The sequence below is a fragment of the Juglans regia genome, chromosome 14 (genome assembly GCF_001411555.2).
Source record: "Juglans regia cultivar Chandler chromosome 14, Walnut 2.0, whole genome shotgun sequence".
Lineage (NCBI taxonomy): Eukaryota > Viridiplantae > Streptophyta > Magnoliopsida > Fagales > Juglandaceae > Juglans > Juglans regia.
In genome coordinates, this window is record NC_049914.1 from 27,364,094 (window position 1) to 27,386,635 (window position 22,542).

Genomic DNA, 22,542 nt, shown 5'->3' on the forward strand with positions numbered 1-22,542 from the left:
CCTACCCCTCTTCAGTTATTTTGTGATAATCAAGCCGCAGTGCATATTGCCTCTAATCCTGTGTTCCATGAGAAGACTAAACATATAGAGATTAATTGTCACTTCATTCAAGATACAAGAGAAGAGTACGATGCACTTTTCTAATCACAAGTTAATCCAAAGTCCTTAAGAGTTTCCCCCAAAAGACATTCTGAGAAACATTTCATCCCACGTACAAAAGGAAGAAGTGATATCAGATATCCAAGACTGTATCTTACCTGCAATAGGGCTACGATGCTACCAAGTAATTGATGCCAAATCAGGGACCTTTATGAAACTCGAGTCTTCAGACTGCCCTGCCATCTCCTTTCGGATGGACTAGCATAGTCATTTAGTTGTGGGCCCATCATGAACTGGACCAACTTTGTGGACACTTGAGGAAGCCCTTACTCTCATCCTATGTATATGAAGTCGGCCCACCAAATTCCATCCTCATTTTGTTAACTGGGATAGAGGTATTTATCTCCTCAGCACAAACACTTCTCTACTCTCTTTAGTCTTTACAGTGCATCAACCGGAGAGGAACCAAACACAAATGAAAAGACCATCTCCATGGTCAAGGTATGAGTTTCTCTCTAACTACTTGATTTACACATGCTTTGAGAATAGAGCAAGTGATTGCTGTTTTTAAAGATCTAACACCCTCTATAAGTAATAAAATAGATTTCTTCACTCCTAGCTATTTGATACTGGCATTTCTTTGTGTGTGCTCACTTGAATTATTCTATAAACAACATATATAGACTCAAATAAGTAAATTTCTAGAGACTTAAATAGATTATCTCAGATGTAATCGTATACAGTATAGATCTGATAGGTAGAAGATTATGCAGATAAATGGAAAAAAGGAAGGAATCACAAACCCATCAACATCAAGGTGGTAAGCCTGTCAAGCTTCCCGTGCAAGATAGTCACGGAGTGGATGCAATACTTGGATCCCCACCTCGCATCGACATATTGTATATCAGCTGGCAACGAATATCATTGGCCCTGTCAGAAGACAATGTAAATTTATAAAAGCATCAGTTGTCTTCCACATCTACCTATAACTTTTTGATGACCTGAAAAAAAAAAAAAAAAGGGAGAAGAAGAAGAAGAAAGATTAAACCTTTTTTCCTCATATATATTTACACGATTTGGAATTACAATATGGTTATGTAGCCTTCTCAAAATAAAGTCAGACAAAAAGATATTATCATTGACATCACTTCTATAGAAAATTTATTTCCAAGATGGTTCTTGGAACGAGCTGACCACGTATCGGCAGGTTTTCAATAACCGCGGCAACTTTAGACAAGATAAAAGATGAAATAACTGCAACGGGAAATCAAGAATCCATTTTTGACAGAAAAGTGAAATGCGTCTTACAAATGAAAGTGATACTGTGTTATGAACCCACTAGGTAGAACCCGTCACAACATGACTTACTGATTTTTAAAATAGTCAGATGCAGCAAAAGATCATCTTCTTTTCCAGTGGCATAACTAACAGCATCCAGTAAAATTTTCCAATCTGTCCCTTCCATCACTGGAATTAGTAAGAGCAGATATTCTCAATTAGAACCACATGCAACTCTTTTCTTGGCAGGGCATGATCATGATCATGATTGGACCTACTCGATCAAAAATCTAGGATTACTTCATCAATTTCATGTTTCATGGGAAGGGAATTGGGAAAATTGTCACTTTTATCAATAAACGCTACTTCAACACCAAACACCTGTAACGATCTATCTCTACTAGCACCAAAATTCTTCTGGGACTTTCTTGAATCTCAAGCACTAACTGTGCACTAAGTAACAAAAACAAATTTGTACAGGGGATGAATCTAAAAGGGGTAAGATAATCAGAACTTTTATGATATACAAATTCATAGCAAAAGATCAAGCAACACCAGTTAACAAGCATTTTGATATTGAATTGAAAGAGCCAATCTGTAACCTTGTCCAATAAATTTTCCTTTTTTGTTTTTATTGTTTTTTTTTTCTTTCACAGATGATTGAGTGGGCAAGAAACAAGAGACGGTCTTTTTACCAGAATAGTTAATATGCTATAAAACCCAATAAATTTTACACCTGAACTACCCATTCAGGTAGCTCCGGAAGCAGTCGGGCCATCTTCGCCGCCGCCAGGAGCCAAAATTAATCTCCTCTTCTTCTTGTGCTCGTTCCTCGTTTCTGGAGCTGTCGGGACTGGCAGTTTGAGGCGTTGCTTCGCCATTAATTGTATTTGCTTTTAGCACCTGGGACTGTATTCGCACGTGAGAGCGAGTCTCGGACTAATCGCGTGGAAATCCCAACTTTGAGCCTCCACCACATAAACATTCCTTTTTTGGATAAGCAACTTCAAAAATATGTACTTTGTACCATTAATTAGACTAATCTTCAATGGCGCTTCCATCCTTTACTGCTCTCAGTATTGTTTCTCTTTCTTCATTCTCTCGTTGTTTTCCTCATAACGATACTACCACGTTTTATTATTCACCATCTCCATACCCCAAAGCTCATTCTGCAAAACCCTGCAAACCCAAGAGAAACTTTTCCAACTATTCCTTCCGCTTTTCGTATCGGTTCTCTGCTGTGGAGGATGAAGATGACAGAGATGATTATGAATTTGAAGATGCGGTCGCGCTCTTCAATGACAGAGAATACTATAAATGCCACGACTTTCTTGAAGCTCTCTGGAACGACGCCCAAGAGCCTACAAGAACTCTGATTCACGGCATTCTGCAATGTGCAGTGGGATTTCATCACCTCTTTAATCAGGTTGGTACACAACTTTCTTCTTCTTCTTTATTTTTGGACAATTGCAATTCTCAATCTCCTCCACCACGAACAACAAATATTTGGTTTACGAGTTTTGATTGTTTGTGGTGAATTAGAACCATAGAGGAGCCATGATGGAGCTGGGAGAGGGACTATGTAAACTGAGAAAGATGGATTTTGAGAGCGGACCATTTCATGAGTTTGAGCGAGAGATATCTGCAGCTCTGGATTTCATTTACGAGACCCAGATCGAATTAGCTGCATGTGAGTGAGTGAGCTCTACATACTGATAGATCGATGATGTCATTGCTTTCTGTTCTGTCACACTTTTTCTCGTACAGAAGTGAAACTGGTTTCTTGGATTTTGTCACAGGCACTGATGATATTTGTCTTGCAATGGATCAATCAGAGAGGTCGTACCAACTTCTTGGGGGATACGGTGCTGGACAGCATCTGTACAGTCTTCAAACCGAGTCTGATCAAGTTACGTACATTACTTTCTGCCCTCAGAGGTCTTATTGCGTCAATAAGCCATCAAGGGTAAAGCTTCCGATCCTTAATGCAACCAAAGAACACCTCGTAGCTTTCGAATACAACTGATTCTACGCCATTTGTTGTTATTCACTCCACCATTTTTACAGGATTCATCTATATGCTGTATTCATCTTAATTTCATCCCATCTTGTTGACGTCACATTAATCATTAACTATCAAATCAACCCTATTTTTAGAAAATTCAAGAAATTTTTAAGTCCAAACATTCCATAAATCAGGTTCAAAATCAAAATCAAGCCACTCCTCTGGCTCTAGGTTAGCATTTTCACTCGGGAAATATCACCATTAGGCACCAGAAACTAGAAAATGGGGCTTCGATTAATACTGCAATAGTAGTAAGAACTGACTGATTTCGGAGGAGAGGGAACGAGGGAATATGTATGTAATGAACTCAAATTTTAGAACTTTCCATTTGGTTAAAACTTTTAAGGAGCAAAAGGCAATATAATTATTCACAGAGAAAGTGGATATTGGGCTAGATGGGACAGAAATAACCCGGACTTTCCCTTGATGGGGAAAGTATCGGAGAACTTCGTAGCCCACCAATACTAGTTATTTAAAAATTATCCTATATCCTACCTGATTTTGATCCACTGATCTAGAAACCAGATCATAACTTCATCTACATTGAAACGTCGAACTACCTCTAACATGCCGTGTATATGCAGTGGCCGCCACATACATTATCATAATCTCTCTCTCTCTCTCTCTCTCTCTGAATTCTTTTCCTTCTTTACGGGTAGGTAAACCCTCTGAATTTGGTAACAAATCAGAAGGCCGAACGCTTAGAAAAACAAAAGGACAAAAAAAAAAATTTGACAAAAGGAAGACACTATATGATTATAATATACATTATACAACAATCAGTCACCTTCTTGAGCGTTTCCTTGACCTGCCTCCACCTCCCACCACCACGGACTCCCCATTCTCTCTCCCCCTCTTTCCCGTGGCAGCCGCAGATACAGACTCAAGTCTCTTTGGCGGCCTCCCCACCCCTCTTTTCACCTTTCCAGAATTCTCCTCCTTTCCCCCTCTCCCACCACCGTTATAACTCCTCGTAACTCTCTCTTCTATCTTGATCACTTCCCTTCTTCTACCCCTTGTCTTCTTCTTCTCCTCACTTCTATCATCTTTGCTATCTTCATCTGAATCATCTGCATCCGCTAGCACTTCGCCGGGTGAGTTCTGCTTCATTCTTTTCAAGAAACTTGCCGCACCTTGTTTCTTCTTTACCGTGTTTTCCTTCTTCTCCATCTTAACTTCCAAAGCGTCGTGAGAACTGAGCTCATTTCCACCATATTCATGCTTTATGTCACCACCCCCTTTGTTGTTCGTTCTCAAGCCTCTCCCGCCCAATCTTTCTTTAGTCCTTTTCTTCCTTATACCCTTCTCCTCTATCTTGACAAAGGAAGTGTCATTCTTCTTCTGACTAGCATTTGGTTTTTCCTCAAGTTCTCTTTCTCTTTTATCTATTTTTCTGTTTGCACCTTCGGTAATCAGTGCCTTCATAGAACTTTGTTTCCCACATGCAACCATGGTAGAGGACTTATTGGGTTTAGAGAGTGAATCGGATTCGTTCTTGGGCTCGGGTTTCACTTGTGTTGTTTGAGGTTTCGGGATCTTATCGTTCAGTTCCTTCCGTACAAGACCTCGTAGCTCTCTGGCTGCTACGTGCTCGGGAGAACTTCTACGGAAGAAGATGACACCGTTATTGAATAAGAGCAGGAGATCGCGAAAGAATTTGTGGATACAATCAGCATAGACACCTCTGTCAAGCCTTGATTGAACAATTTGCAGATCCATGTGTTGTCTTATCAAGCTCTTGTACCGTTCGGATTCCTGCAAGATTATAGAGTTTATTATAAAAGTTTCAATTAAATCGAATGAATAGAGCCGATTCGAATCAGGTTCTCAAATTTTTTTTTTTTTCCTTACTTTTTATTACTATTTCCTACTATTTAATATTCTTTTATTATTTTTTTATTACTATTTAATATTCTTTCATTACTTTTTAAAGGAAAATGATTTAATTGAAATGCTACAACTTTTAAAGAGGGTAACAAAACGGTCGTCTGATTCCGTACAATAAATTATGCCGAACCAGAGATGCCCACTTGAGCAAGAGAGTACGTGACGGCCATAGGCCAAGCCCGTTTGGACAGACTGAGGTGACGTCACATCTTGGACAGCCACATAAGTGCAGTCACCCTAATTAAAAAAGTTGGCTTGGACCAACAACGAAAGACCAACTTGAGACTTATGGTCGGGCTTACCGTTGTGGATCTCTATGGACGACCCACAATTAATACGGTCGAGGGTATAATCAGTTGGGCTGTTCCGAAGAGGGACTCTAAAGGAAAATGATTTAATTGAAATGCTACAACTTTTAAAGAGGGTAACAAAACGGTCGTCTGATTCCGTACAATAAATTATGCCGAACCAGAGATGCCCACTTGTGCAAGAGAGTACGTGACGGCCATAGGCCAAGCCCGTTTGGACAGACTGAGGTGACGTCACATCTTGGACAGCCACACAAGTGCAGTCACCCCGATTAAAAAAGTTGGCTTGGTTCAACAACAAAAGACCAACTTGAGACTTATGGTCGGGCTTACCGTTGTGGATCTCTATGGACGACCCACAATTAATACGGTCGAGGGTACTACAGAGACTGGAGGCCCGGCCCAGTTCAGGGTCTCTTGACCCACAGTCAGGTTATAGGCCATTGGGAAAATAGAATATTAACTTACTGCTGACTTATTTATCTTTTTTTAAACTAAAGAACATCGGAGCAACCTGAAAACAACTGCGTTCTTCCTAAGCCTATAAAATGGAAAAAATCTTTTCTTTAAAATATAGCCAGGGATCTCTTTAATACGTGACCGCCGTTTAGGGCTTTTAAGGACAGAACAGGTCGTGGTCGAAATCAATCCTGGTGGAAAGTCTCATTTTAAGCGTGGTGAAGGTGACAGTGCCTTCAGCCCCTTCAATTTGGGCGCGTGTGTACTAAATATCAGCTTCCTTCCTGGATTTTTCATTTCATTTATTTATGAATTCAATTAATACGGCGTAGTTTCGAAACCTTAGCCGGACGGACCCACTCACCCAACCTCACCTCACATAGAACATGCACCCACACCCATTTATCTCGACACCATTGTACCCAAACACTCCCCCTCATATCCCTTTGTCGCCATTTGGCACTCATCCATTGGTCCGCACCCACAAAAGACGTTGCATAGACGCATCACGTCCGTTGAAATTCTACTCCACTTTCTTTCTCAGTTTTTACTTCTTTTTTCTACATTTTTTTCCCAGGAGTCTTTTTTGCTTTTTATATTATTTCTTTAATAAAGAATATTCATTAGAGCGGAGGATACCTGGCTCCGAAGCCGCCGCTCGAACGCCGAGCCGAGCCGATGGGACCGGATCATCCCGATGAGCTTTGCCAACGGCTCAGATTTGACGGCCGAGACTCGTCCCCTGGCGGGAGAAACCTCCTCGTGTCCCTCAGCTTCGGGCTCCTCCCCGCTACTAATTCCTCCTCCACCCTTACGACGACGTTTCTTCCCCGACAAGCTGGCCGAGCTCTGCACGTCACTGCTCTGCTTCGACGCCGCTTCCTTTTCCTTCTTCGACTCACCCACCGATTCCAGCCCCTCGTTCGACTCTCCGAGTCCACCCGCCCCCCGAACCGCCTTAACTCCTATCTCCTGATCCTCCTCGCCCCCCGCGTCATCTGTGTCATCCACTTCCCCGTTATCAAATGAATAGTTCTTTCCCGGGCAATATTCTGACCGACCCGGACCCGGATCCGGATCATTTCTTTCTGGTTCGGGTCTTTCTTGCTCGCCAACGACGCCGTTTCGCCGCCCTTGACCCTCGCCTCCTTGACTCGTCGAATTGGACCCGTTGAAGGATCGATTTTCTTTATCGTTGGAGACGTCTCCGCATACCGATTTTCCGGTGAGGTTATCCGGTAACGGCGTTGCTTCTCGGCCGTCGCCTTCGATATCTTTCTTCAGATCCAACGCCTCAGAGTCCTCCTTCAAGCTCCGCTCTCTCTCCTCCTCCAAACTCTTTACCTTCAACTCCAACGACCTGTATCCAAAACAAACAACGAAAGGAACAAAACTCTCAGATCTTAAACCACGAAGAAAACACGATCTTTGGCGCTCAGATCTCGCACGAAATCCGAAAACATTTACACGATCGAGTCGTCTCGGCGCTGGACCTCGCGTCGAAGCTCCTCCACCCGAATCCTGCGGAGCTCGTCTACCATGGGGACAAGGCTGGCCGATTCGTCGTCTTGTTGGGGCAAGAAGCGCCGCTTGAGGTCATAGAACTTGTCTCTACAGTACTGAGGAGTGAGAGTGAGAGGAAGAAGGGAAGGGAGGGAGGAGCTCCGGTTCTGAAGCTCGATGGCGATGGAGTCCCAGCTGGCGGTGCCGTGGCGATTGACGGCGGAAGCAAGCAGGAGCTCCTCTAACGTGCCCCATGGTAGCGCGGTGGCTTCGTGTTGCCTAGCCATGGTCCTCTCATTTCATCGTTAGGGTTTTTGCGTTTGTATAGGTGTGTGGTTTTGCTTTCAGATTGTAGTTTCTTCGCGGTTGGGGGGATTTGTTGTGTGTGTGAGTATGTTTTTTTTTTTTTTCTTTTAATTTTTTTTTAGGTGCGTTCTGCAGCAAAAGTATTTTGGGCTTGATGATCGGAGAGCTCGCACGACCTTGCCGAAGATGGGGTTTTTTGATTTCTCGTACGCACACGTAAAATTACATATATGTACCCCCCCATGACTGTGAGCATCATAGCAACACAGACCACGGACAGGTCAATAATCGTCTCCAGATATCATGGGTTGATGTAGGACGCAGCAAGACACACGTGTTTATTTCTTCAAATCGTGGGTGATTAACCACGACGGCCGTCACAGCCAAGTTAAGAGTTTTGCTATTGATTTTGAATTTTATGGTTTATATTTTAAGTGATTTTTTTTATTTAAACGATTGATTTATCAAATAATTTAAAATATCTCATGAATAATTAAAAACAATAAAATCAAAAACAAATATAGTATTACTCGTTTGCTTCCTCAAAGAAATATATTTTTAGAAATATTCACAAAATTAAATTTAAAAATTGACATAAGTAACTTGATGTAATATGTTAAATTATAAAAATATTTTTATTATAATATAGATTTAATATATCGTATAAATTTATATTAATTTATAAATTTATTTTTATATAATTTTTTTATGATGATAGAATTTTTATTTTTTATATCTATAAAATTAAAGAAAGTGGTGCCGTCTGGTTGGTGGCAAAAGGAAAATACATGGACTTTCCTACTTAATTAATCTGCCCTCTATCTTAAGTTTTTAGAATAAATAGTATTAGGATGTTTCAAATTATATTGGAAAACGAGAATATTATAATGAGTTGGAGTTGGATGATACCGAGGTGGTGTTGGCGATATCATTAGTGTAATAAAAACAACAGTAATCTGAGAAGCCGTTTCCTCCCTCCTGTTTATATGTTGATTGTTGTAAATCCGTACAATTCTAAACTTCTTTTTCTTTTCTTTTTTTTCCTTTTTTACTTTGATTTGGAAGTGGCTATTTTTGGAGTGATCCAAGTTTTGGAATGGGCCAAAGTGGAACAATCCATTCATTTAATAACATTTTTTTAAGGTTTACTTCCCATAAATATTCTATCTTTATTCCCAGTGAATAATTTGGATTCAATTATCAAATCTTTGAATAAATAATAAATTGTTTCTCAAATAAGTTGTAATTCAAAAAGGGTAATATTTTGATGATATAAAAGGGGTAGAACTTTGAAGAGATAAGGATTGAAATTGTCTATAATTATCTAATTTAAATAATTTTACAATTATATGCATGATAGGCATGATTATAAATCTCGTTGTATTTAAATATTTAATAACATTTGTCTGAATCTAGATTTCTAATTACATTATTTGTTTGAGATAGTTAATTTAAAAATAATATTACATACAATTATAAAATGTACAAATCCGACATATTTATTTTGAAAAAATATGAGATTTTTCTTGTGAATTAGATGCAGTCGTCCCGCCCCCTGCCCTTGCATGGTTTGGGGATAGGTTGGGCTCCCAAACCCCGACATCCCCCCTCCTCCCTTGGGCAAGTGCCCTTGTCCGAATGCCTGCAGGTGGATTGGCCCCCCAATTCATTTGCCACCCCCATCTTATAGATTAGAAATTCCAAACAAACTTATAAATCCAACAAAATTGCACAGAACATCACAAAATCTTACAAATTCAAACAAAAATTAAAAAATTAAACTTACAACCAAACAAACTTGGTCTTACATATAAGAAAAAAATCAACAAATTGAACAACAAACCCACAGGCCACAACTGCAATCGTGGGTAATACATATCTTCAGACATCTGGGGGTAGAGTTGTATGGCCCATGGTTGCCATGGTCTCAACCGTGGACCGTCAAACTCGAAGACCTATCATGGACTCTAATGTCACCCACGATTGTAGTTGCCAGCCGTTATTCACAACAACAAAATTACAATTCAGAAAGAGAAATTCTCTCATCTCTATCGGATCAAAGGAGGAGAATAAAAAGAAAATAAAGAAAAGAAGATAAATGAGAGAGAAGTCGAGGTCGAGTATGGTGGTTGTGGGCCATGGCCACTAGCACTGGTAGGAGAAGAGCAGAAAAGAGAGGGCTTGAGAGGGAAAGGGAGGTAGCTGAGAGTTGAATGAGAGAGAGAGGTGGCCGCAACCTACCGGTAGGGCTGTACAAAAAATCGATAAACCGACCTAGATCGACTCAGACCGGCCGCCGGAGCTTGGAACCGGCCGAAACCGGTGAAGAATCGGTCGGCGTGCGGCAGAAAATAGTATAAACCGATATCGGCCGGTTCGGCGTCGGTTCAAACCTGGTTCAAACTGCTGAACTGGCCGATTAAAGAAATGTTATTTTTTTTTATATATTCTGTATTCAAAACGACGCCGTTCCACTTAAGTTTAAGTGGAACGACGTCGTTTTAAGTCTGTAGTTGTGTTTTAACATAACTGAAACGACGCCATTAGGTATTAAACCAAACGACGTCGTTTTATTCATAACGTATTAAAAAAAAATTAAGTAGAACGACGCCGTTTGGTTTAGACCAAACGGCGTCGTTTTGAAATTAGGTCGTCTTCTTCCTCGGGGGTTTTCTTCCCAGTGACGCATCGCATTTTTCATCCTCTCTCTCTCTCTCTCCTCTGCGACACACTCTCTCTCTCTACTCTCTCAGACGAAACTCGCCGATGAACCGACCGTGAACAGCCAGAGAATTGCCGGTGTCGAGACGGCCGGTGTTTTTCTCCCCATCGATCGGTTTCAGCCGGTTTCCTCCCCCAAAAATAAACTATCTGTCGGCGTCGGTTTTACCCCAAAACCGCGCTGATACAGTCGGTTTTCACCCCTACCTACCGGTAATGTAAATATCATATTTATTTACTTATTTTAAAAAGAATGCATAAAACTTGCAAAATTTAGGATTATATAAATCTTGTCCCTAATTCGAATGTTTTTTTTTTTTTGAAAGATAATTCGAATGACTTTAATTTGTAAAAATAAAACATATATATTTTTAGAAATTAATAACGCACAACTTTTCTTTAATCAGTTTGTTGCTCTTCTGCTTTTGACTTTTTATTTGCACAAAAAAGAACGTCAAACGTTTCAATATCTTAGTCTACTTTTGATAGATGCGTGTCGTACACCTTTACGTTAACATACTTATTGATGACATTTCTTAGGTATTTAAGGTTTCTTGTATTTTTGTACTACCATAGTACATAACAAAAGATCAAAGGCCAATAGAATGGCATCCAGCACAGCCCAATTAGGCCCACCAAATATTTTCAATCAAAGCCCACAGCCCAAATTTAAAAAATATTTGCAAATTTTCAGAAGAGCGGGAACCCACAAAAAACAAAATAACAAAAGCCCTCTTTATTTATAGTCTCGATTCGAATCCAACGGATTCTGAATTCCCCTTTCCCGCTATTTCTCCACTTTTCTGAGGTTTGTCCAATTCGGGAGCATTTTACATTTGAGAATACTGGGATTAACTATATGCCGAAGACTAGAAGCAGAGGCATTGGCACCGAGGGTGCATTCTCGGCAGTTAAGCGCGAGCAGGTTAGATGCGACGGAGACGGAGGAGACAGCTCGGCGGCGGGTGACCACGATGAATCTACCCGGTCGAGCCAGTTGGATCGGCGGGTGCTCCGGTCTAGGTACCTGGCAGTCATGAATCTGATTAATGGTACCTATAAGTATTATTTGCATTTTATTAAATACATGGTTTTTATTTCTTCGTTTATTTCTAATTCTGGTTATTGGTTCTTGAAGATGAGAGAGAGGATTTAACGAGGGGGGACTCGGATAAGTTCAGCACCATCATTGGTGAAGTGGAGAGGTTGCATGAATTAGGTATTCCGAATCGGAGATTTTATATTTTCTTTTAACTAATATATGTTGCGTTAATATGATCGGTTGATGACAAAACTAAAGAAAAGGTACAGGAAAAAGAAAAAGAATATGAAGAAGAAGAAGAAATTTCATGCTTTTGGAATCGAACCTCTGTGCAACAAAAAATGCCTTTTTATAAAAAAAGAAAAGGAAAAACTTAATTTGTTACAGAAAGCGGGGCTCACATGTTTGAGTGCCTACCATGACTTTTGTTTCAGTTCAGAAGCCAAGGGAGCAAGTTGCTGATGCGGAGGCACTATTGGGCATTGCTAATACTTTGGCGACATCTGTTAAATCGCATTCCAGTGAGGGTATTACGCCTGCAGAGTTTGTTAACTGTTTGCTCAAGGAGTATGGACAATCTGGGGCTGTTGCCACCCAAGAGAGTGCTAAGATTATGCTCCTTTGGAAAGATATTGGTATTGCTGTTGCACCCATCTTTAGTAAGGCTCATGGATGTGCCACCATGTGAGTTTTATTTACTTGGGAGTTTTTTTCTTATTTTGGACGAAGAACGATGTGCATATGTCCTCGTCTAAATGTGGGTTAACTTTAATGTTTCATTTTCAATCTGTATACGATAATTTTTAAAGGATTGGACCTATGAATACTGAGTTGAAGCAACGGAAGACCGTGGTTCATAGAAGGCGTGCAAAGCCAGCTGAAACTGCTCGTCCTGAAGAGGTGAGAATTGCTTTCTGTTCCTTGGAAAAATTTGAGAGCCTGGAGAATGGAAATCAAGTGCTGTTTTGTTAATAAATTTCAAGGTTTACGCTGTTTGTAACTTTAAGGTTAATATGTTCGAGTTAACGTTGTTAAAAGGTGCTTTTCTTTCTAGGATGGAGAAAAAGATTATAAATTCAAAATTAATATTGCAATTCTTTTCGTGAAAAATTTCAAACTAGTCACTTTCTTGTAACCTGCTTGTCCAATGCTTTCATGAATCTCTCTGAATGTTTGTATTAAAGTACAGTTAGTTATTTTCAAATGCGGTCTCTGTTGTGTATCTGTGGCCTGATTTTTTATTATAATCACAAAGTTCATGCTCCAAGGGCGAGTTTCACGTAACGTTCCTCTGAATTATTAAATCGATTCTTCCACCTTTCTCAAGCAACAATGATCATTCAGCCAGATTTATTATTCCTTGTGACAGGTTAACGACAATGGGGAAGAAGGAAAAACAGATACTGATAAGAATATGTCAACAATGTTTGAGATTTTAAGGAAGAAGAAGCGTGTTAGACTTGAGAGTTTGATATTGAATATGAAGTCCTTTGCACAGACAGTAGAAAATTTATTTTCTCTGTCATTCTTAGTCAAAGATGGGCGAGCTGAAATAACTGTGAACGAAAATGGTTCTCATATTGTTTGTTAGTACATTGAATCAACATCAATTCGTGTTCTAAATGCCATCTGTTCCTGTGGCTTATTTGCTGTTGCTTCCCCTTTCTCAGCTCCAAGGAATGCTCCTGCAGCAAACTCTGTTATGTCTGGGGAGGTTGCCTACGGTCATTTTGTGTTCAGATTTGATTTTAAGGATTGGAAGGTATGAGAGTTTCCGGCTTTGATGAATGGTGTTTTTTTTGGGTCATGTGTATGAGTTTCAAATTCGAAGCCTGGATTCTCAAGTCCCATAACATCTGTTAAGTGGTAACAGTGCCATCATGTTAGGATATAATATCAGATAATAAGATTTATGTCATTTAAATTTTTGAAATAAGTGGTGATTTTTTATAGTGTTGAGTTTGAATTTTAACTCTATATACATTTCACCTTATTAATTAAATATTCTACATATTAGATCTATTTATTGAGGAAAAATCAGACTCATATATAGGAGAGTTAAGATATAATATTAAATAATAAAATCTATATTTTTCTATTTGTATAAACTTTTGGGACAATTAGAAATTTCATGCATCAAAAGTAATGCTCTTTTATCTTGATTGCTAATAACATATTAGGAAGATTTGCTTTTGAACTGTTAAAATGTCATTGGTTGTTTTGCTTAAACAAACTGTCAAAATTTGTATAAAGATGATATAATTCACAATGGATCATTTATCTTATCTTTTAAAATATATCACCAAAATTTATTTTTTCTATTTTACATACTGATTTTTAAAATATACCATACATCAGCTTATCTATTTTTTTTTATATTATTTAAATATTATACTTTTTAATCTTTTTTTATTCGTTTCAAATATTTTTTCTAACTATCAATGATATGCTCATATTTTTTTATATTTGTAATATTTCCGTATATACAATGTCATATAATTATGTTCTATTTTAAATTAATCCAAATTTATAAGCTAAATCAAAATATAAATTAATTCAAAAAATAAAAAGAAAAGATTGTATAATAAATTTAATCCGAATTAGATGGATTTGATATTTATTTGATATTTTTGTATAACCTATAGCAATCCTAATATATATATATATATATATATATTTGATATTAAAATTAATGTTGCGTTGCTGAGGAGAGTAGCAGACAAGGAAGTATATTTCATGTGAAAATTAACGTTAGAGGTGCAATACCGTGCAGATCAGTGCGTGGGAGACTGATAAATGAGAGAGAAATGATTAAAAAATAATTTACATTTGTGAACAGTTACCGCTAGATGTAGCGGTAACACTGTAGTCAACTGTAAATTAGAGATGAAATAGATAAGCCATTAGATGCAACTTTTAGACCATTTTCTTTAAATTATACAGAAATTGAGGTTTTACGTGATCGGTTGGGAGTGCTCTTGGATCTTAAGTACTGTGGATCTTTATTTGCTTTCAAAGCTAAAAGAAATTTGTTCTATTGAAGTCCTCTTAGAACTTTTGTCTTAGGCTCTCTTTGTTAGATGATTCATGGTGTAGCTTTGGTGTCTGGTCAATAACTCTCTGCCCCTCTTGATGGCATTTCTGATTTCTATGTTCGGTTCATCTTTATCTAATATTTTAGCTTGACGTCTTTTGTTTGATTGCTTGTATTACAGTTAATGATGGATGCCGTTGCAGTTGGCGAGGAGCTAATGCCACACAGGAATGGCTCAAACTCAGCTGCCTCTGAAGCAGAGCCAGGAGTAAAGTATTCCCAAGCATCATTACCCACAACGCCAATAAGGAAACTGAGCAGGAACCGTGGCCTGGTGGTGCAGGAAGAATCCATTGTAGAAGAATCTCCCGACAACGAAGATGGCATGTCTAAGGGAGCCAATGCAATCCGTGGGTGTAAGCGTAAGCTGACATGAAAGCCCAGGCTTCCTAGAAACATGTCAAGCTTAATGTAGCTATCATCTCAAGTATGCAGGTTTTGCTATCCTTTTGTCCAGAAGCCTCTGCACTTTTGCTGCGTCTTAATATGTACATAGTTAGGTTCAATGGCTTTTTTTAGTTAGATGTTAGATTCTGTGTACTTTTCTAGGTGGATTTCCACTTTTTTGCACCCTTTTTCTTCGTCTCCATTCTTTTGCCACTATTTTTGGGTTCCACCAATGGAAAACTCCTCCCCCTTCCCCACCTTTTGGACCGTGCTTCTGTACTGATCTTTAGGCTTAACAGTAATTAACATAGAATTTATCAGTGATGCTTAAAGTCAACGAACTGTTTACCAATAGCAGAATCGGGCGATTCGTGAAAATAATTTTATAAAAAAATTATTGCACATCAAAGCATAGGACTGGAAACGACACGTCAAAAGGAGTCCCAGAATTACAAAACGTTAGAACGACAAGTGGATCACACGGTATAATGTTAATGGTCCCATCCTAATGGAAGGCATACAAGATTAATTTCTATTAATTTGAAATACATATTTTAAAGGCTTTTAGCCTTTTATTTTGGATCTGTAAACCAGACCCTTTGCACTATCTAATAAAAAGCTAACACGTCAATTTTTTTTTTTTTTTTTTTATTTTATATTGGTGGTCAGTTCGGTGGATTTGGATAATAAAGTGAGATAAAATGATTTTAAATAAAATTAAAAATTAAAAATTAAATAAAATATTATTAAAATATTATTTTTTAATATTATTATTATTTTAAAATTTAAAAAAATTTATTTATTTATTATATTTTATGTAAAAATTTAAAAAAATTATAATAATAAAATGAGACGAGATGAACACTTTCACTATCTAAACGAGATCTTAGGATTAGAGGGTGTAAAACTTGAATTTGCCATCTAATCCTGGCAGCCAGACCATCCAAATTATATTTGCGAATAAGATGAGGTGGAATAAAATAAAATTAGATGAAAATTTTATGTCTCATCCCATAGATTTAAAGTCTTGATGTTAGAAATAATTTTTGCCTCGTTCAAACTGTCACAAAATTTCGGTGATCACTGTTATACTGCTTACAGTTTTAGCAATCTTAAAATGCACATAAACCAACCTGCAACTAATCATTTATAGTCTCAAATGACAGGTTTTATGCACATTCAGACCCTCGTATGTGGTGGCTATGCAAATCTGCACAAACATCACTGACATATATTTCAACTTAAAATCATGTTGATTCAGAATTATTTGGAAAAGATATCTGTCATGAAGAACGGCAGAAAAATTCTCACAACAAAATGGGGCCGCCGGCCGAGCCATCCTAAGGTTGAAGCCAAGTGAAGAAAAAAGGAGCACTAAAACTAAACGCATTTCTGCTAAACTAGTTGTTCAGATTCCCAGTTTGTGGTTAATCCTAGTGCTTATCTTTTGGAATACCAAGATCCTCAAATATTGGACTGTCCACTCCAACACCCATTGCGTTCAGGCCGTTGTCAACATATATAACAGCACCAGTGATAGCAGAAGCCAAGGGTGATGCTAGAAAGGCAGCTGTGTTCCCCACTTCCTCTGTTTAATTAGATTCAAGTAAGATGGTGATAATACAGAAGAAGAGGAATAAAGAACATGAAATTGAAGAGCAAGAAAACTCCGGAAATTCACCTGCAGATAGTTCTTTTTGCAGAGGTGCATTGGCAAATGAATAGTCAATCATCTTGTCAATAAATCCAATTGCTTTTGCAGCACGGCTCCCGAGTGGACCTGAGGTCCAAAAACCAGAATATAATTAATTAACCTAAGCGATTTGAGGTAATGGTAATACCAACAAGTACTCAACACTCAACATCTTCAAGAAGCCTAAGTGTCATGCTAGATCCAAATAGATCAACCAGATCCCGATCCCAAGATGTAAAATAGTAGTTAACCCCCAATATCAGATGAATTTATATATGAAATAAAACTTTGGCTGAGTGAAAAATTACTAAAGCATTACTAACTAAAGAAAAACAAAATTTAGTTGTTTTTCAAGTGAAACTAATTTGTGAAAGTTTGAGGAGCTTAAGATCGTGATCCAAAGAAGACAATGAACCGGTTAAACCACCTCTGGCTAGGGCAACAAAACACCCTGTTTATTATGGATTAATATAAGATGGGTCGAGAGTGTGGGAGAATGGTCCCTAGAATGACCAACCAATCCATATAGTGAGAATAAATATTGAGGATTCAAAAGACAATTATTTTCTATGCAATGATTGAATGAACAACCTGAACATGGAAACTAGTTACATCTTTTGGATGATTTTCTCGATAGACATCTTAGGCACATGTTGAGCATTGACAACACTAGTGAGTTGAGAGGGTTCAATAATAACAATAAAAAAGGTCCCGTGGGCAACAAGATAGATACAAAGAAATGAGATGGGAAACATTTAGAATGAAAGGAAGAGCCAAGGTACCGGCAGATATTGTGTTGACTCTGATTTTATGTTTTCTGCCCGCTTCAAAAGCAAGCACCTGAATTGAATCAACATATTAGATTACAAGCAAAAAACACATCACTTTAAGCTTAAAAATACAGCAAGTTATGAGCAGAATGCATATATAGAAAATGAATGCAAACTTACTTTTGTGTCACTTTCCAGAGCAGCTTTTGCAGAACTCATGCCTCCACCATATCTGTGTATCATATATCAGAAATCCATCACCCTATCAGAATTGACAACTCTGTAAACAAGATCACTGAAGCAATTAATGCATGACATACATACCCAGGTATAATCCTCTCGGAAGCAATATATGTAAGAGAAATTGAAGAACCACCTGCAACAGAAACCTTATGTCAATTCCATATATGTCTCCCGATGCGGTAAATGTTGTACAACTGAAAAAGAAGACAACCAAGAACAAGAAGAAACGAAAACACTATTGGATGATTTGAGTATAGAAGTGTGCCTGGATTCATTATTGGAACAAAATGCTTCAGTAAAGAAACATAGGAGTAACTTGATGCAGATATAGCTGCAAGATATCCTTTCCTGGACGTCTCCAACAGAGGTTTGCTGACCTATTAAAGAGTTCATTGCTCATTTAAATCCAAGTCAAATGACACATAGGTAGTCCACAATTACAACAACTATACCTCAGGCCCATTTGCAAGTGAGTGAACAAGGATGTCGATGCTGCCAAAATCCTTCTTCACAGATTCAGCAACTTCCTGAAAGACAATTTAAAAAGCAAGCACAACATTAGAATGTGCACCTTTTTAATTTTGGCAGTCTGCATATACTAGCATTAAGGTCAATGTATTAGTGGAGCAATAACACGAAGGCTTCTAGCATCTGAACATCGATGGCAGATTTAAAATAAAGCAAATTTACAAATCAGAATAACTTTCCAGCCAGAAGGCACAACAAATTATGGATGGAATGCTTTTTTTAATTACAAGGCTCAGGGAAAGCAGAGAATGCAACAAAAAGGGGAAATCTTTCAAACAAATGAACTGATTAACGACTCAAAAGTAAGAGAATTACTGTACAATATTTTTTTAACCAAAAACCCAATTGCGCAAACAACTTTACCAGCATTTTAAGAAGCAAGGAAAGAAGATGAAGATATTGGGGAAAAAAATAGACAACTGGAAGGTGAAACTGATTGTATCCTTGGATTTTGGTTTGATCATGTCATAGGCCATACATCAATGCTTGTTTATTCGAAAGCATCCCTAGGTAAAGCACCATGTGTTATGTGGATGTTGACAACAATATTTCTTTCAAGTTCAAGTAGACTGTCCATATATGACCTCAAACCTTTTCTCAAACTCCAGTTATAGGCTCTCACTGTTCCAAAATAAATCAACAGAAATAATAAAAGTAGAATAATATGAGTTTTTACCTGAACGGTCCAATTGCTAGATCCTGCATACCGTTTGTTTGCTTTCACCTGCAAGAAGTAACATCATCAGACATTTATCAGGGCTACATTTGACCCATTTCATATCATTTCTCTAGAAACTATATATCTCTACATTACATCTTCAGGTACATCCTCGGGGTTGTCAAAAACTGCATCTAAAGGATATACTTTAGCAATATCCATCAAAGAGCCATCTGGCAACCTGAATCATGCAATTTTTTGTTAGTAGAGGCCATTCACAAGCATTAACCAGTTCATGTAATAAGATGCTTACACTCGTGATCCATCAAACTTCCCACGTCGCAGGCTGGATTCAAAAATATTCAAAGCCTAGAAGAGAAGCATTCTCGTCAGTAATTATGCAATTTTAGTTGTCCTGGAAACTTTATTTGAAAAAAAGAATAAACATTTACACTTCTCGCCCACAAACTATCACCTATCTTTCAATTTGCACCCTCGGATAACATCTGAGTATTAAGATGTATTTAAAATTGGTCACGTGACACAATCCTAACGGTCAGATCTTAACTAAAGGTGAAATTGAAAAATGTATGTAGTTCGGGGTGCAAATTGAAGCTTTTGATAATATGGGGTGCGAATTGAAAAACAGTTGACAGTTTGTGGGTGAGAACTTTAATTTGCGAAAAAATAAAACTGAAATACACATTGATGAAGATCAGGCTGTTTACTCACAGGGACCCAAGTGCCCACAAGAATTTCAGCACCCGCAGCAGCAAGGGATTTTGCTATGGCCCAACCATATCCATTGTCATCAGCTACACCAGCAATAAATGCCCTCTTACCTACAAAAAGTACTTGAGGTTTTAGTTTTTATCTAACATCGTGGGTTTTTTCATTCTTCTTCTTCTTCTTCTTCTTCTTCTACCTGTGGTGACTACAAACAAGGCACATGGTCAAAGGCCCGACCATTTATCAACTTGGCATTGACAAAAGTCTGACCATGAATATGTAACTATCACAGATCACTAGACCTTGAGCTAACAATTCAAGGAGAGCATTATTGCTAAGTTTTTGTTAAACCCCAAGGGGTTGGCCCAAGTGGTGAAGGCCTTGGTCTTGGGGTATCACTCCCCTTCAAGGTCAAAGATTCAACACCTCATGAGTCCAAACAATCATTTGGGGCCACACCCTTGGTGGAAAGCCAGCGATTTAACCAATTCCGTGTAGGGAAACATCCGAGGGTGCGGTGCACGGGACTGGAGTTTACTCTGCAGGGGTGGGTCCGAAGGGCCCTACCTTGGAGAGGTTTCCTGACATTAAAAAAAAAAAAACAAACATATTGGCTATAGCAATAAGACCTCCTTTCACTAGCGTATACAACCAATAAAGTGGGTATCTAGAAAGAAGATGTGACGGAAGATTCTTCTTTGAATCTAACAGTTTCCACTTACACCAGAAATTTTGTCCAAGAATAGGAGCAAAGAGTGGTATATCGAATGAAATTAATGACAAATCATTACCATTACAAGCTCTCCATAACAAGAAAACAGAAGGAAAGTGGGAAAAGCGCAAACTTGAGACCTTTGGAGCTCATAGGAGTTACATACACTCAAAAGATAAGGACTAACAAGGAGGAAACGAAGCAAGAGAAAACTGACCTCTCAAATCAATTGGCAAACCTGTGATAGGCTTGTTTTCACTAGCTTCAGACATTGCCTTAGTAACAACCTTATCGAATCTTTTGGAGGATGATGTAAAGCCGAGCTGGAAAGGTTGTACAGACGATATGTGGCATGCACTTGTCAGCTTATTACATGGTGCTGCCTTGGAATTACCACCAAGGATTACAGCCCCTGCCTTGAAAAGTCTGCGAGAAGAAAAAATGGAGGGTCTCACTGCTGCAATTTGCAGGCTGGGTGCTGCAGTTGTTGCCATCTCCAACAAATGAGATCTTGCACTGGAGAACAGAGATCCACACGAAATTAGAGCATCAGTGTTAATACATAGAAAAATGTATAGCAGATCTCACAAAGGAAAATTCCAATGTGCTCTAACTAAAATGGATGATGTTGCGTATGTCATGACCCAGTGTTTATACCTTTAGCTAGAAACAGATCTTACAATATTTACACACTAAATGATATGGAGGTTCTATTATCTTAACAACCGGTAACATACCCCCACCCACAATGTATGAACTTAAAAGTGAGAAATACTTGTGTTGATGGTATTACTGTCGAAGTCTTCCCCAAAAAAATTCCTCAAATAATATAAAATATCCCTAGCATGCCCAACTTCTGCCGTAGTTTGAATCCAATATACAAATATAGACAGCTCCGTTTACCGAACAATCAGTATTGCATAAGAAGATAACACAGAACCTTGAATTGGGATGGTTACAGCATATTCAAATTCCGTATCAAAGAGTAAAGAATCCGTAGTCCTGACAGGGACATCACGGTAAAAGCAAACAGATATAATCGCCAATGATGATAGCAATTGCTTAGTAACAACTAACCTAATAGTATGCTTGTTTCATTTGAATTCCAGTATTTGAGAATTATAATCAAAATAATCACCACCGCTAAAATTTCATTATTTTAACTTCAAAGTATTCAACACTATCATTCCCGAAAAAACAATCACAATTTGTTACACAATGCTAAGGAAGGTACGTAACCCTCAGTTTGGCACACAGCAGTGGAAAATTTAAGACACGGATCAAGTAAAATGTTTGCATTGTTGATACCTTAAAGCCCAACAATTTCAACAACAACAACAAATACAGACGCATAAAGAGAAGGACGGAGAGAAAGGGAGAGACTTTACCTTTGTGCGAGGAGAACGCAGCAATGTGGAGAGCAAGGCGGTGAAGAGAACGATGTGGTTCTGTATGTGTGCTGCAATAAGTAGGGGTTGGTTGGGAGCTAATCTAGAGAGTGAGAGCATTGAAAATGTCGAAAGCCAAATTAGATCGGAACTTTTCTATTGGCTTTCTTTCTTTTCGTTGTTTTTGATGTTTATGTTTGGAGTTTGACGTCGTCGTGAACTCGTGTCCGTGTCGTGTGGGTGTGGCAGTTCAGTTTAGTTGAACTACTGAATTAGCTCCTACGGCGCCGTTATAGACAGCTATTTAGCCGCCTTAATAAAGCTTTCTTGTAACGGAAGAAGAAGATTCGTTACTGAAACATATATTACGCAAACACTTTGACTTCTTGCGTGGCTTCACTATCTTCTTAATAACACTCTCAATATAAGCTTCATCTTATCTTTTAAAATATATAATCAAAATTTATTTTTTTTATTTCATATATTAATTTTTACAATATAATAATATACCATATATCAATTTATTTATTTTTTATTTATATTATTTAAATATTATTTTTAATAGATTTTATTCATTTCAAATAAAATAAAAAGTAAAAAATAGATAAATAAATTAATAAAAAATAGAAAGATAAATGAATTAAATATTTATACAAGTGTGAATAATATTCC

The 22,542-nt window shown here is 38.1% G+C and overlaps 4 protein-coding genes across 6 annotated transcripts; 2 read left to right on the plus strand and 2 right to left on the minus strand.

The window, feature by feature from the left end:
* The first annotated feature begins 2,342 nt into the window (after positions 1-2,342).
* LOC109001701 lies at positions 2,343-3,538 on the plus strand. 2 transcript variants are annotated; one of them, XM_035685437.1, is made up of 3 exons: positions 2,343-2,803; positions 2,920-3,071; positions 3,177-3,292. In XM_035685437.1, exons 1-3 carry the CDS (start codon positions 2,426-2,428, stop codon positions 3,181-3,183), a joined length of 537 nt encoding a protein of 178 aa, XP_035541330.1. In that variant the 5' UTR covers positions 2,343-2,425; the 3' UTR covers positions 3,184-3,292. The 2 variants fall into 2 exon arrangements, with proteins under 2 accessions (XP_035541330.1, XP_018834642.1); XM_018979097.2 differs by having other exon boundaries at positions 2,378-2,803; positions 2,920-3,067; positions 3,177-3,538.
* Positions 3,539-3,772: 234 nt separating this feature from the next.
* Positions 3,773-8,118, minus strand: LOC109001698. The gene is made up of 3 exons (XM_018979093.2): positions 7,564-8,118; positions 6,736-7,456; positions 3,773-5,197 (listed from the first exon to the last, which is right to left on the minus strand). The coding sequence occupies exons 1-3, from the start codon at positions 7,884-7,886 to the stop codon at positions 4,226-4,228; spliced, it is 2,016 nt and encodes a 671-aa protein (XP_018834638.2). The 5' UTR covers positions 7,887-8,118; the 3' UTR covers positions 3,773-4,225.
* A 3,298-nt stretch (positions 8,119-11,416) lies between these two features.
* On the plus strand, positions 11,417-15,398 carry LOC109001700 (non-structural maintenance of chromosomes element 4 homolog A-like). Of its 2 annotated transcripts, none has more exons than XM_018979095.2 (7): positions 11,417-11,678; positions 11,765-11,845; positions 12,103-12,352; positions 12,478-12,568; positions 13,038-13,254; positions 13,339-13,430; positions 14,884-15,398. In XM_018979095.2, exons 1-7 carry the CDS (start codon positions 11,486-11,488, stop codon positions 15,136-15,138), a joined length of 1,179 nt encoding a protein of 392 aa, XP_018834640.1. In that variant the 5' UTR covers positions 11,417-11,485; the 3' UTR covers positions 15,139-15,398. The 2 variants fall into 2 exon arrangements, with proteins under 2 accessions (XP_018834640.1, XP_018834641.1); XM_018979096.2 differs by having other exon boundaries at positions 13,038-13,239.
* A 960-nt stretch (positions 15,399-16,358) lies between these two features.
* Positions 16,359-22,090, minus strand: LOC109001699 (enoyl-[acyl-carrier-protein] reductase [NADH], chloroplastic-like). Its single transcript, XM_018979094.2, has 13 exons — positions 21,871-22,090; positions 20,700-20,998; positions 19,774-19,883; positions 19,355-19,410; positions 19,198-19,282; positions 19,060-19,107; positions 18,308-18,382; positions 18,121-18,232; positions 17,937-17,988; positions 17,793-17,844; positions 17,625-17,682; positions 16,831-16,929; positions 16,359-16,737 (listed from the first exon to the last, which is right to left on the minus strand). The coding sequence occupies exons 2-13, from the start codon at positions 20,974-20,976 to the stop codon at positions 16,583-16,585; spliced, it is 1,179 nt and encodes a 392-aa protein (XP_018834639.1). The 5' UTR covers positions 20,977-20,998; positions 21,871-22,090; the 3' UTR covers positions 16,359-16,582.
* Between the last annotated feature and the right edge of the window lie 452 nt (positions 22,091-22,542).